The sequence below is a fragment of the Agelaius tricolor genome, unplaced genomic scaffold (genome assembly GCF_023055355.1).
Source record: "Agelaius tricolor isolate 1412-34295 unplaced genomic scaffold, bAgeTri1.0.p SCAF_89, whole genome shotgun sequence".
In the NCBI taxonomy this organism is placed as follows: domain Eukaryota; kingdom Metazoa; phylum Chordata; class Aves; order Passeriformes; family Icteridae; genus Agelaius; species Agelaius tricolor.
The window spans coordinates 278172-291249 of record NW_027269349.1 but is presented as its reverse complement, the minus strand read 5'-3'; the positions used below and the strand labels follow the sequence as shown (position 1 = coordinate 291249).

The 13078-nt window shown below is 55.4% G+C and overlaps 1 protein-coding gene across 29 annotated transcripts; it reads right to left on the bottom strand.

The window, feature by feature from the left end:
* Positions 1–3247: 3247 nt before the first annotated feature.
* Positions 3248–11496, bottom strand: ST8SIA3 (ST8 alpha-N-acetyl-neuraminide alpha-2,8-sialyltransferase 3). Of its 29 annotated transcripts, none has more exons than XM_071418657.1 (7): positions 11205–11496; positions 10259–10381; positions 7924–8481; positions 3967–7726; positions 3882–3915; positions 3703–3835; positions 3248–3499 (listed from the first exon to the last, which is right to left on the bottom strand). In XM_071418657.1, exons 1-4 carry the CDS (start codon positions 11381–11383, stop codon positions 7444–7446), a joined length of 1143 nt encoding a protein of 380 aa, XP_071274758.1. In that variant the 5' UTR covers positions 11384–11496; the 3' UTR covers positions 3248–3499; positions 3703–3835; positions 3882–3915; positions 3967–7443. The 29 variants fall into 29 exon arrangements, with proteins under 29 accessions (XP_071274758.1, XP_071274765.1, XP_071274748.1 ...); XM_071418664.1 differs by having other exon boundaries at positions 3703–3777; XM_071418647.1 differs by having other exon boundaries at positions 3882–7726.
* Between the last annotated feature and the right edge of the window lie 1582 nt (positions 11497–13078).

The window sequence follows — 13078 nt, the reverse complement described above, 5'->3', positions numbered from 1 at the left end:
TGCGGGCGGCGGGAGCTGTCCGGGGCCGCTCCGCCCCGGCCGCGCCCGCGGGGCCGGGCTTGAGCCGCGGGCGGGCGGGCGTGAGGGCGTGAGGGCGGCGGGAAGGGCGGGAAAGGCGGGCGCGCGGGAGCATTGGTGGGCTGAGGGTCGGGGGGCGTGGCCTCCGTGAGGGGACGTGAGGGGACGTGAGGGGACGGCGGGGCCGTTAAAGATTCCGCCCCCTTTGTAGCGTGCGGTGCCACCGGGAGCTCCCGGGATCGGCCCGGAACCGGCCCCGGCAACGGCCGGGGCTCCTCCCGTACCGCCGCCGCGGGGATCCGCGGTCCCGGCTGCGCGGCGGCCGCACGGCTCTCCTCCTGGCAAGCGGCTCCGCATCCCCCGGTCCGCAGCCCAGCCCTCAGCCGGCGGCTCCCAGGGCCCCGCTGCTCACAGCCGGCCCTGCTGCAAACCAAGGTACAGCGCTGATCTGTGCTGTTGGTTATTGGTTATTAGTTGCCTTAAAAGCGGCTGAATTCGGGCTCATTAATGAGGTGCGATGGACGTACCTCACCCTGGGGTGGATGGTGAGTCCCAGGAGCCCGCCGTCCCTGTGCCACCCCGCTGGCACACGGCTGTGGGGTCCCGCTCCCGGTGCACAAACACACGGACAGGCGTTCTCCCCTCATCCCAGGGAAGGGCCGGTTCCCGGGCCGCCCCTCAGCCCCGCGGCTGGCAGGGGCAGCGCACAGCTCCGCAGGGCACAGGGCGTGCGGCTGGCAGCGCGGCTCTGTGGGCAGGGGCAGGGCGGATGGGAGCCGACAGGGACGGGGGCCCCGAGGGGACAGCACACCTTGGCATGTCGCTGGCGAGCGGGGACTTGCCTGCTATGGCACAGCCCGTGCGGGGCACCCGTGCCAAGACACACCGGGTCGGACTGTGCCCGCTGCTCCCAGCTGTGCAGTTCACTGCTTCTCCCCGCTCCTTAAATCAGCAGCAGCAACAGCAGCCTTGAGTGTCCTTGAGTTTTGTATCGTCCTTATCTCGGCTCTGATAACCGTCTCCGTATTTGTGAAAGTCCCACCTCCACTGGGTCTTTCCTAACTAAAAGAGGGAAGTGGGGAGAAATGTCATCTTTTGGACCCTCGATCATCAGGCCACTCACCCTCCAGAGCACCTGGTATCTCCTTGCAAACAGGTTGTGTATGACAGCACCCAGTTTCCCTACAGATTAGATCCCAAAGGATAATGATCAATTCTTCCCATGCTGTCATCACAGCGTCTCTGGAGCTCACGATGTTTTCTGAGCTGCTTTTTAGCACTATCAGGCGGGTATAAAGTGGAGTTCCCCCCACCACAGCCACTCCTCCCGCTGCCAGCTTGCGGTGAGGGAAAAAAAAGGAAGACAGAAAAGAAAGCTCTGGCGTGAGGTGCCTTTGTTCAGGGCAACTTAGGCGTGAAATCTTTTTGTCCTTCCTAAAGGAAGGCAAAAGTTGCGGTTGATTTGGGGAAGAAAGAGGCGAGTGCAGCGCTCCTGAGACAGAGGTGCCTCTGTGGGCAGGCAGGAGGAGGGTGGGTGGGCAGGCCCTGATGGGAATCTGGTGCCGCAGATGAGCTGGTGTCTGTGTCCTCCCTTTTCCTCTCTATTCTTCCCTTTTCCTCTCTTTTTCTCTTGCCTTGCCTTCTCCTTCTCCAACAAATTCATCAGGTCTTTGACTTTTTCTTTCCAAACCTGCACCCGATGGCTGTGTCCCCTGAGGATGTTTCGTCCCACACCGTAGTTTCTAAGTCTGGTGTCTTTCCAAGTTAATTTCAAAACTTTCCTGGGAATCAAGGTGTAAATATCCCTGTGTGGCGCAGCTGTACCGCTCTGCTGGAGCAGTGCCTGCCTCAGAGGCAGGAGGGTGCCGGGTGTCCTTTGTCACCCAGGCAGGACAGGATGCAGCCGAGCTGGCAGCTGGGCACGGTGGGCAGAGCAGTGCCACAGCCGGGTGCCCGCTGCTGCTGCTGCTTCCAGCCCAGCGAGCCTGGGCTGCCCAGCGGGACAGCGTTCCCTGCCTGCATGGCTGCCTTTGCCAGAGGCTTTCCCTCTGCTCTTGGGGGAGGGAGGAGGGGGTTTCTTTGTTAGCTTTCCTTCTCCTGCCTGCCTGCAGCTGGGCCTCCCCCTGCCACAGCCCTTGCTCCCCCAAAGAGGCAGCGGTGGGGTGTCCAGGGATGGTGGGTTGGGACAAGCCTGGAGATTGACCTGGCCTGGCTGAGCTTTCTTGCCCAGCATCCCTCTGGTTTGGGCTGTGGCTCCCCTGGGAATATGAAATTTAATTCCTCTCCTCTTTTGTTCTCCGGGGTTCTCTGTAGTGTCCTGCAGCATCCGCACCTGGCACCTGACCCAAACCATGCAGGAAAGAAAGGGTGACCCCAGGGTGACTCCTCAGTGCAGGACACGGCACAGGGAGTTCTCTAAAGCAGCTGGCCAGGGCCTGCAGGTGTCATTTTCACCTGCTTTTAAACAAACGTTGCAAGTGTTTTCTTTGGCATTTTGAAGCTGCTGTCACAAGTGCATTCTCTGCAGAGGGAGCAGCTTCAGCCCCTCAGGACAGAGCTGGACATGGGGCAGGGGGTTCAACCCATGCTGGCCACTGGCACCCTCCAGCCCCAGCACCCATGGTCAGCAGAGCCTTCCTCACATTTACCAGAGGCAGAGGAAGGAAAGGATTTTTCCTATCCCATCCCCATACCCAGATTGGGTTATAGGGCTATAAATCCCTGCCTCTCTGCCAGGACAGTCTCAAGGATAAATATATGAACTGTAGTGGGTAGTAGTGGTGGGAAGCACACAGCACAGACAGAGGATCTGGCATGACTCTGCTTCTGTGCCTGCCAGCCTGAGGGACTCTGTCCTGAGAGTTGGTGTGAACTCCTAAAAACAAGAATTCCTGCCAGTGAGGGCACTGCAGTGCTGGAGCAAGCAGCAGGTCACCTGGAACAAGAAACAGCAGTGGGCTGTAAGATGTTCCTGGGGATGTAATTCACCTTAATGAGCAAACACCCTGAGCCAATCAGTGCCCAGATTCCCACACTTTTTATCTTCACATATTTCACGGGAGTGCAGAATTTGATCCATCACACCAAGCTTGTTGCACTGCATAATTAAATATAGGCAGCATTAAGCATCACTTTTGGCAACTCCTCTGGTGAAGTTTTCCAGTAAAACCTATCAGTGGCCCTGAGCAGTTTGGGAAATAATAATAAGGAAGAGGCAGAGGCAGTGCAGTTTTACAGACTCCCAATGCACAAGAAACCATTTTATTTAAAAACAATGCATTCAATATCAGGTTATGGCACATGAGTCAATGCTGCAGGCACATCACACCACGGGATCACACTGAGAGCTCCCGAGCCCCGATGCTCGTGCCGAGGGGAGCCAGGGCACCAAGGGCTGTGCAGGCACGCTGCAGCCTGGGCTGGGACACACAGAGCCTGGGGACACACACAGCCTGGTGCCAGCCCTGGGGACACACACAGCCTGGTGCCAGCCCCGGGCTGGGGACACACACAGCCTGGGGACACACACAGCCTGGTGCCAGCCCTGGGGACACACAGAGCCTGATGCCAGCCCTGGGGACACACACAGCCTGGTGCCAGCCCCGGGCTGGGGACACACACAGCCTGATGCCAGCCCTGGGGACACACACAGCCTGGTGCCAGCCCCGGGCTGGGGACACACACAGAGCCTGATGCCAGCCCTGGGGACACACACAGCCTGGTGCCAGCCCTGGGGACACACAGAGCCTGATGCCAGCCCTGGGGACACACACAGCCTGATGCCAGCCCTGGGGACACACACAGCCTGGTGCCAGCCCTGGGCTGGGGACACACACAGCCTGGGGCCAGCCCTGGGGACACACAGAGCCTGATGCCAGCCCTGGGGATACACACAGCCTGGTGCCAGCCCCGGGCTGGGGACACACACAGCCTGGGGACACACAGAGCCTGGTGCCAGCCCCTGTCCCAAGGCTCTCCGTGGTCGTGGGGCTGGAGCAGCTCCACGTGCAGCGTCCTTCCCGCCACTCACCTGAGAGGTGTCCTGGCCCTTTAGGAACATCAGCCTTTTAAAAATAAACGATGCTTTTAGTATGGCCCTTACTAATGAAACCGTTATTACAATTATGGCATTTTTCTTTTTTTTTTTAAGTTTATATTTTTTTATCGAAAACAACTCCATCAGGCATTGAACTGTAGAGCCATTGAAATAAAGACACATTCATTTACAGAAAACCTGCTTTTTCCTGTTTGCCCTGTTTTTGCAGCCTCCATTCACAGTTAGTAGCTCTGTTTCACAAACTCTTGCTTTTTGGCTTAGTCCTACAATTAAACCTGGTAGCCAAATGCCTGTTTTCACGTGCCTTGCTACCATTCACCAAGGAGATGCAAGCAACAAAAATAGAGACCCAAGATGTATAAAAGAAGAGAGGAAACGTATTCCCAGTCCTATGTACACCCCCAGCACCTTGGCAAAGGGGCTGGAGAGGGATGTGGCTGCCACTGGATACTGTCCTGGCAGCCCAGGGCCAAGCAGGGTCTCCCAACGGAGGGAGCTGCTCAGGAGGACTTGTCTGGATTTTGGAGCCTCAAATGTTTTGTACTTACAGGTATTGACCACACTGCATTAGCTCTGTTGGCTTGTCCAGACATTCAGTCATGGGAAGGAGAGTTCTCCCTGAACCATCAGGAATTCAGGCAGAAGGTTTGGGGCCAAAGAGAGGGAAGGAAGAGCCCAGCTGAGGTGATGCCACTTGCAGGGGCCACTGGCTGTCCTGAGCAAGGAGGGCAGCCCCCAGCACCTTATAAATAACTATTAAATAAATAATAAAGATACTTGTTTGTTAATGCAAAGGCATTTGTGCTGGAGAGAGGCAGCCCCAAAGAGCCTCTCCTCCTCAGCCACTGTCTTGTCCATGCCCTGCCATCCTCACCTCTCCCTCAGACCCCACCTGGCAAAACAAAAGCTGCACACTTTGAGATGGTTTTCCACCTTGCATAAGCTTGGGCAAAAGAATATTGATACTAAGAAGCAATTTACTTTGGGCTGTGCTGTGCCATCGATCATGGGGCAGAACTCCCCATTAAAATCAATGATTCTGAAATGTTCAATGTGGGTCTGGAGCATCGATGGGGAGTTTTGCTTAAAAATCAATGATGTAATATGGCGTTCTGTCAATAATTTTTCTGGATTCCCATTTCCAAATATTTGCAGTCAGTTTTGTGCTTCCTTCTCTGCATTTGGTGCCTCTTTGTGCTTTTGGAAAGTTCTGGTGGTGACACCAGGACTGGCAGGGGGTTCTGCCCCTCTGGAACCCATGGGAGGTTCCAGAAACTGTATGGAGCACACTGCTCCCTGCTTTTATGCCAATATAATGATAAAATTCTCATCTCTTGAATTTGCTGAGGAGAAGTGATGGGTCCCCACAGGAAACTGGTAAAAGGCCTCTTGATAAAAATATCTGGCATTCAGAGAAGCCAAGAAGGGTCACTCAGGCTTTGGGGTGACCCTTCTGCCCCCGTGGGCTCTTTGTCTTTAGGATTAGAGTGGCTGGGCACCGCTTTACCATGGACCTCAGTGACCAGCACGGCTGCTGTACAGCTCCATAGGAAACAATGTCAGAAATTATTCATTCCTGCACTTCATTAGTGACCAGAGCAGAGCTCTTCTTTCCTTGTGCAATTCCTAGTTTGGGGCTAAACCATCTGTGTGCTCCAGCACATGGAGAAGGGTCCCTGCAGGCTTTGTTGGGACCAGCGGTGCCCGGTCACTGCCAGCCCCACCGCTCGCAGAGGCAGTGATCCCACAGCCCTTGCTGGCACAGGGGACATCACCACTGTCCCACTGTGACTCCAGGAGCACAGGCACTCCAGCTGCACCCTGCTGAGCAAGTGTGAGGAGCACAGGACTGGACAGAGCCCCAGCAGCAGTGGCTGGGGCAGCAGGGGGTGATCCAAGCCCCACCACAGCCCTAAACAGCCTTTGGAAAAGTGAGGCTGGGAAATGTGGGATGCTTCCAATGAAGGAGAAGGCCACCAGCTCCTTCTGCACCCAGGGGTGTGGGGGGAGAACCATCCTGGCTGCAGGGCCAGCAGAGCTGCAGTGCCACAGTGGGCACCAGGACATGCCTGGGCTGCTCAGCTTGGGTGCTGTGCTGGACATCTCCTTCCTCATCTCCTATGTCTGATCACAGGTAAAGAAGCTAAGGAAAATTAACCTGTGCCATTTTAAACACCGGATTTTGCATCTTCTGTCATTGTGGGGTCAGTTCTCACTTAGAACAGTAAAAAATTGTTAAATACCTGCCAGCATTCTCATAAGAAACCCAGTTATTTCCCAGGCTCCTTTATCCTGAGACGTACTGGCCAACACTTCCCAGCTGTAAGCGACCCTATTGTTTGTCCTGTCCCCAGACAGCTGGATTTCCTGTGGTGCCAAGGAAGCAGCTGCCCTGTCTGCCTTGGAGTGCTGCTGGTGATGGGAAAAGGGGGACACTGCTCCAGCTGGCTGACTGGTGAGTTACAGACATAAATGGGGCATTTGGTCATGGCATTGCCTCTTCCCTGCACTCCAGCTCTGCTCACTTCCCTACAAAAACTGGTTTTAAAAATCCCAGCACCTGGCTTCCATTTTTGCCCATCCTGCCAGTCCCTGCCCAAGCAGAGGGATGGGGTCTGGGGCTTTTCTCACCATGTCTCCAGAGAAGCCTAATTCCATGTATTGTGGTGGTTTAAGTTTAAAATCAAATGACAGAATAGCATCAGCTGGATGGGAATGAACGTGCCTCCATCTGTCTAGTCTGGACTAGGATCTGTCCCGAAAGGAATAAAAACACTGAAGTATTCCAAGAGTGATATAAACACCTAGCTAAGGTATGAGCCACTTTGTGACCTTCTTCTTGTTATTCTTTAAAAAATGTAAAATTCAGTAAATAGGAAAATACCCAAGCGGTGGAAATCAGGATCCACACTGAGGAACTTGCGTGTGACGACGCGCTGCAATTCCGAGTGGCTTCCTCCAGCGGCCACGGCAACGCTGAGCTATTGACAGCAACAGATACAAAAGAAGCAAAACCTTTTAAAAGTAGCATTTCTAGCTCTAATGGCAAGGAACAATAAAATTATTTAGGGTGTTTAGCAGAATGCTAAAATATGAACAGATATTAAAACATACTGAGTGGCTTATCTAGAAATGCAAAATGTTTCAACTTTGCAGCTGCACAAATCGCATCCACAGAACATGATAAAAGCTTCTGCACCGCTAAATACACTGAAACCCTGGATGAGCAGTAGCTAAAAAGCATCTTTAAATTATGGAAAAGATTCTAGGGTGGGTTTGTTTCCTTTTTAGAATTCTATCTGAAGAATGTTTAATTTGGTTTTGGGCACTTTTTTAGACAATTGTTTGGCACTTCAAGATTTAGGTTCTTAGGCACAATGCGACAAGGTGAGTTTGGCCAGTCCTTCACCATGCATCCTGTAGAGCAGCTGGAACTCTGCAGGCAGCTGGTGGGACTCCTGCCACTTGGTGGTGAACTTGGTTCCCTTCTTGTCGTAGTAGTGGTACGGGAGGTCCTCCCGCGTGTTGGGGTCGAAGGCGAAGGGCCAGAATCCGTACAGGTGGATCTCGTCACAGATGGCTGAAGCCAGGGTGTACATGAGGATACCTGTGCTCAGCCGCTTCGGGGACAGGTGCTTGTTCCGCCAGTACCTGGGAAGACAAGAGGGAGTCAGAATCAATCTGCTCAGAAGTAGCTGACGGCTGTTCTGAAGCAACCACAAAACGTCATCAGAGGCTCTGACAAGAAGTGGTCCTGACTAGCCAGATGTGCCTCCCACATCAGGCACGAGGGGGAAATCACTTAGGAGATATATTTGGCCAGTTAAATGCGAGGCAAGCCCACCCACCTGTTAACGTGCTGCATGATATTTCCTGGCCAAGCCAGCTGGACCTTTAGCTGCCCTCTGTGCTCAACAAAGAAGTCAACCAGTGTTCTCGTGACTGTTGCCGATGTGTGGAAGAAAAAAGCGGGGATCCAAAGAATGGCCCCATCGAGCTTTTTCAAACTTAAAAAGAAGTTGTTGCGATCCTGAATGGTCAAGAGGTTGTTGTAATACTTCTCCAGGATGCTGGGGTTGAAGGTGGTAAGGTTGGTTTTCCTTCCAACATCTTTCTGGAAAGCCTCGGTTGGAGCAAAGTTGCAGCGAAAGACAAAATCCGATTTATCAATTTCCTGCCCGCACTGGCTCCCGGTCAGGATCCCGCTGTTGCCGACCACAGCACAGATGTTGTAGTGCTTGTTCATGATGGGAGACACGTCAGGAAGCAGAGACCTGAAGTTGTTGCTGATGGAGAAAACATACTTGTGGCTGGAGTAATCGTAGTGCATCAGCTGCCCGATCCGAACGCTGCTCTTGACCAGAGAAAAGTTTTTGATGACATCAACATGCTGAAGGATTTCTTGCCTAAAACAAGAGCAAAATAACAGAAAACAAGGAGTTCTAATTGCCCTTTTTTGCAGTGGATTTGTTTTCCACCTAGACTTATATTTTTCCTTTTTTTAATTTAAAGTGCACTGAAGTAGTTTCCTGAGCAACATGATGCAGTGGCTTTTCAATCAATATAAATAGATGGGAATGAGGGAGCTGGCTCCTCACTTAGAGCTCCACTTGGATTTACCGGCTGGTCCCTACTGATGCCAGCTCAGGCTGTGCCTGTGCCTCTTGGAATAGTGTCAGGATTAAAATATGGGATTGGCTGCTTAGGGCAAGGGGTGCAGCCCCCATTACACCCCCACAGCCACCCAGCACTGCACTGCCCTGTCTGGGCTGTGACACAGGGTAGGGACAGCTTTCTGCTGGGGCTGTGTGTGCCTCTCATTGCTGGTGCAGCCGCAAGGCACGTGAAACAAACCCAGGATATCCAACTGAATTAACAGGAGACAACTTATATATACATATATTTATGTTTTCATTAACAAGCTTCCAATCACAAAACCAAGCGACAGTCACTGTCTCCATCTATGCAAATATAGTTCCTTAATTCATATTTGGGCAAGCACAGCAGCACTTTTAGGAGGGTTATTAGGGATACTTAGAAAGCAAACAAAACCAACCCTGCTTGGGAATTTCCCTTGCAGGGCATAAAATTAGAAACTGAATAGGACTTTATTTACTTATGTTTATGGAAAACAAACAACCATTCCTCCAGCTCACATCCTCCAATGTCTGAGCATTAATGGAGTCCCACTGGGTGCCCTAATTATGGGTTCTGGCTGGCGGACAAGTGCAAAGGCAGCTCCTTGAGGCATCAGCTAAAATCATCGGAGGGGTAGCACAGGAGCAGGCCTATGGAGCTGCTGGTGCCAGGGATGGAGCAACACTGAGGGTGGCCACTGTCACTGTCACACAGCCTGGCAGGTCCTGGGAAAAGATGGGACTAAGTGCCCCATCCTCTCTGCAGCCCACGGCTCCTGAGAGCAGGTGTGGCAGCACTGGAAGGGAAGTACTTGTCCTGCTGTCCTTGGACTGTGGCCTGAAGGGAGGAGAAGAGCCCAAACCCTGCACTGAGAGGTGCAGCAGCCCCATCCTGCCTGGCCACAGAGCCAGATTCCTGCTCCCCAGGTGGGACATGTGAGCAGAGCCATGAGGCAGCCCCTAAATCAGCAGGCATCTGGCAGCACAAAATTACAGTCCAAGATGGCAGTAGCTGTCCTAAATGGCTACATGGTTTTATTTTCTTTTATAGAAATGCTAAATATATGCAATCAGCAAATAGATGTATGTATAAAGAGCACAAAGCTCTGCGCCTGCCCCCGCAGCTGGAGCGGAGCTGGAGGCAGGAGCAGCATTGCACTTGCTCAGAACTGCCAGCAGCTGGGAAGTTTCTCTGTGTGCCTTCGGCCTCCATGAACACAGCCTTTCGTGGCTCTTACAGGCCAAATGTTTCCACTCTTAAACCACAGCTATTTATCCTGGAGTAATGACAATTCCACTTGCACACCAGGAAACTGGGTCACGTTCTAGTACAATAATGTGTGTTGCAGCCTGGTGTCCTGCTCTGAAATAATCAAGTCTTTCGGGACAGCTGCAAGTGTCTGGGGGAAAGCTCTGGTTCAGCCTTTGTCTCTTGCCGCTGGCAAATTCCTCGGAGCTCAGAGCACTTAGCAGGGTGCTGCATTCCCTTAGCTGCTGCTGGGAAGGGCACAACTGGGCCCTGCCCATTGCCCAGGTGCTGGCTCACCTCTGGTGGGCGAAGGCGCTGCGGTTGAACACCCACTTGGAGGGCTTGTCCTGCAGCTCTTGGCCCAGGGAGTTGGTGAGGGGCACGAACGAGGGGTCCAGGAACTTCAGGGCAAACTGAGACCTGCAGGTGGGCACAGACACCAAAACATGCACACACATGGGGACACGTGGAGTCACAGAGACGGCAATTTACACACCTGTACACACATGGAGACACAGAGACACACATGCACACACTGGGGACACCTGGAGTCACACAGACAGCAATTTACACACATGTACACACGTGGAGACACAGAGACACACATGTACACACATGGGGACACATGGAGACACAGAGATACCCATGCACACACATGTACGCACATGGAGACACAGAGACAGCCATGCACACACATGGGGACACATGGAGACACAGAAGCAGCCATGTACACACATGGAGACACATGGAGACACCCACGGATAGACATGGGGACACCCACACACACACATGGGGACACCCACACACACACATGGAGGCACCCGTGCACACACATGGAGACACCCGTGCGCAGATACAGGGACACACGGAGACACCCACACACATGGAGACACATAGAGACATCCATGCAGCACCCATGAGGACGCCCACGCAGACACAGAGACGCCCACGCAAGTACACAACACACGTGCACACACAAATCACACACACAAACCGCGCAGCCCCGCAGCCCGTTACCGGCCGTGCCCGACCCGCCCCCGCGGCCGCCGCCATCAGCACCACGGAGAGCGCCCGGCGCCGCCGCCGTGCCGTGGCCGTGCCGGCGTCCCCCGGTCGCCCGCCCGCCGCCCCGCAGCCCGGCCCGCGCGGTGGCCGCTGCCGGCGCTCTGCGGCCCCGCTCCCGCGCCCCCCTGGCTGCCCGGCCGGGCCGGGCCCGGGGCCGCCATGGCGGGCCGCGCCTCACCGGAATCCCGCGTGGAACATGTACATGCGGGGCCCGGCGGCGCCGGCGGCGCGGGGCGCCCCGAAGATGTTGTCCTTCTTGAGCGAGACGTAGCTGATGAGGGACAGGATGAGCAGCGCCACGCTGAGCATGACGAGCCCCAGCACGCTGGCCACCCGCACCATCTTGCAGCTCCGCATGCCGGAGGCGGCCCCGCGGCTGGGCGGGTGCGGGGCGGCCGCGCCGCTACATTGGGGGCGGCGGCGGGGCCGGGGCCGGGCCGGCTCCGCCGCGCTCGCAGGAAAATGGAGGGACGGGGCGGTGAAATGGCAGCCGGGAGCGCCCGCACGGCCCCCCCGCTCCCCCCGCGCCGGCAGCCGCGGCGGGACGGCCTCGGGCACAGCCCGGCGCCCCGGTGACCCCCGACAGGCCCGGCGAGCCCCCGTCAAGGCCCCGTGCCACCCCCAGCCCCAGCGGGCCCACCGACAGCACCAGGTTTCCCCCCAACGTCCCCAGTGTGCCCTCAAAAGCCCCAGGGCCACCCGGAAAGCCACAGCACCCCCCAACAGCCCCGGGGTGTCCTCCACAGCAGTTCCCTCCCCAGTGTGCCCACCCTGACAATACCCAGTGTTCCCCCAGCAACCCTAAGGTGCCCAGACCACCCTTCCCACTGCCTTGGGGTGCCCAGGTGACCCCCCAAAAGCCTTGTGTGTCCCATTCTGGCAGCCACAGGGATACCCCTGGAGCCCACGGAGCCCCTAAATATGCATGAGGGCTGAGCATGGCTCAGCCATGGGGGGCCTAGGCTGCTGGGGACGCTGTGCTTCTGCTGGGGACCCTGTTCCTCTGCTGGGGACCCTGTGCCCCTGCTGGGGACCCAGTTCCTCTGCTGGGGATTCTGTTCCTCTGCTGGGGACACTGTTCCTCTGCTGGGGACCCTGTGCCCCTGCTGGGGACCCAGTTCCTCTGCTGGGGATTCTGTTCCTCTGCTGGGGACACTGTTCCTCTGCTGGGGACCCTGTGCCCCTGCTGGGGACCCTGTGTCTCTGCTGGGGACCCTGTGCCTCTGCTGGGGACCCTGTGCTTCTGCTGGGGACCCTGTGCCTCTGCTGGGGACCCTGTGCTTCTGCTGGGGACCCTGTTCCTCTGCTGGGGACCCTGTTCCTCTGCTGGGGACCCTGTGCTTCTGCTGGGGACGCTGTGCTTCTGCTGGGGACACTGTGCTTCTGCTGGGGACGCTGTGCTTCTGCTGGGGGACCCATGTCTGGGTGGGTGCACATCATGCCCAGCTCCCGTTTCCCTGTGACACCGTAGATCCCGGGTGGCACATACGGATCTGTTGGAGCCTGTGCTGGGCAGTGCATGCTCTGAGCTGGCTCAGAAGATCCCTTGCTTTTTAAAAGCCTGGCGTTTGGAGCATGGGTCATTAAACTGCCCCCTATACCACAGAGCAAATCCCATGTGAACTCCAAGAGAGCCTTCTGCACTCCCAGGGATGTCTGTCATGAGCACGACCCCTTCATGCTGCATCCCTCTCAGTGTTTCTTCAAACTCCATTTTTCCCCTCACAAAGGTCTCCCCCCCAGCCCACTCTGCCTCCAAGCCTCGAGTTCACTGAAGTGCCTCATAAATAATAGATCCTGTCTTTGTAGCCCGGTCCTTGCTCTGGGCTATTTCCTACTGCTCTCCATGCACGGAGCTCTCTTTGAAGAGCAGGAACACGAGGAGCTCACAGGGCTGGGGTTTGCATCAGTGAGGTTCTTCTGCCTGCAGTGGGAGTTGGGTCAGAGTACAGCCTGAGGTCTATATCCAACTGCTGTGGGATGCCTGTGGCTTTGGTGGAGCGAGAGGAAAGGCTGGGAATGCAGAAGATATCAGTGGTTTAAGACAGGACA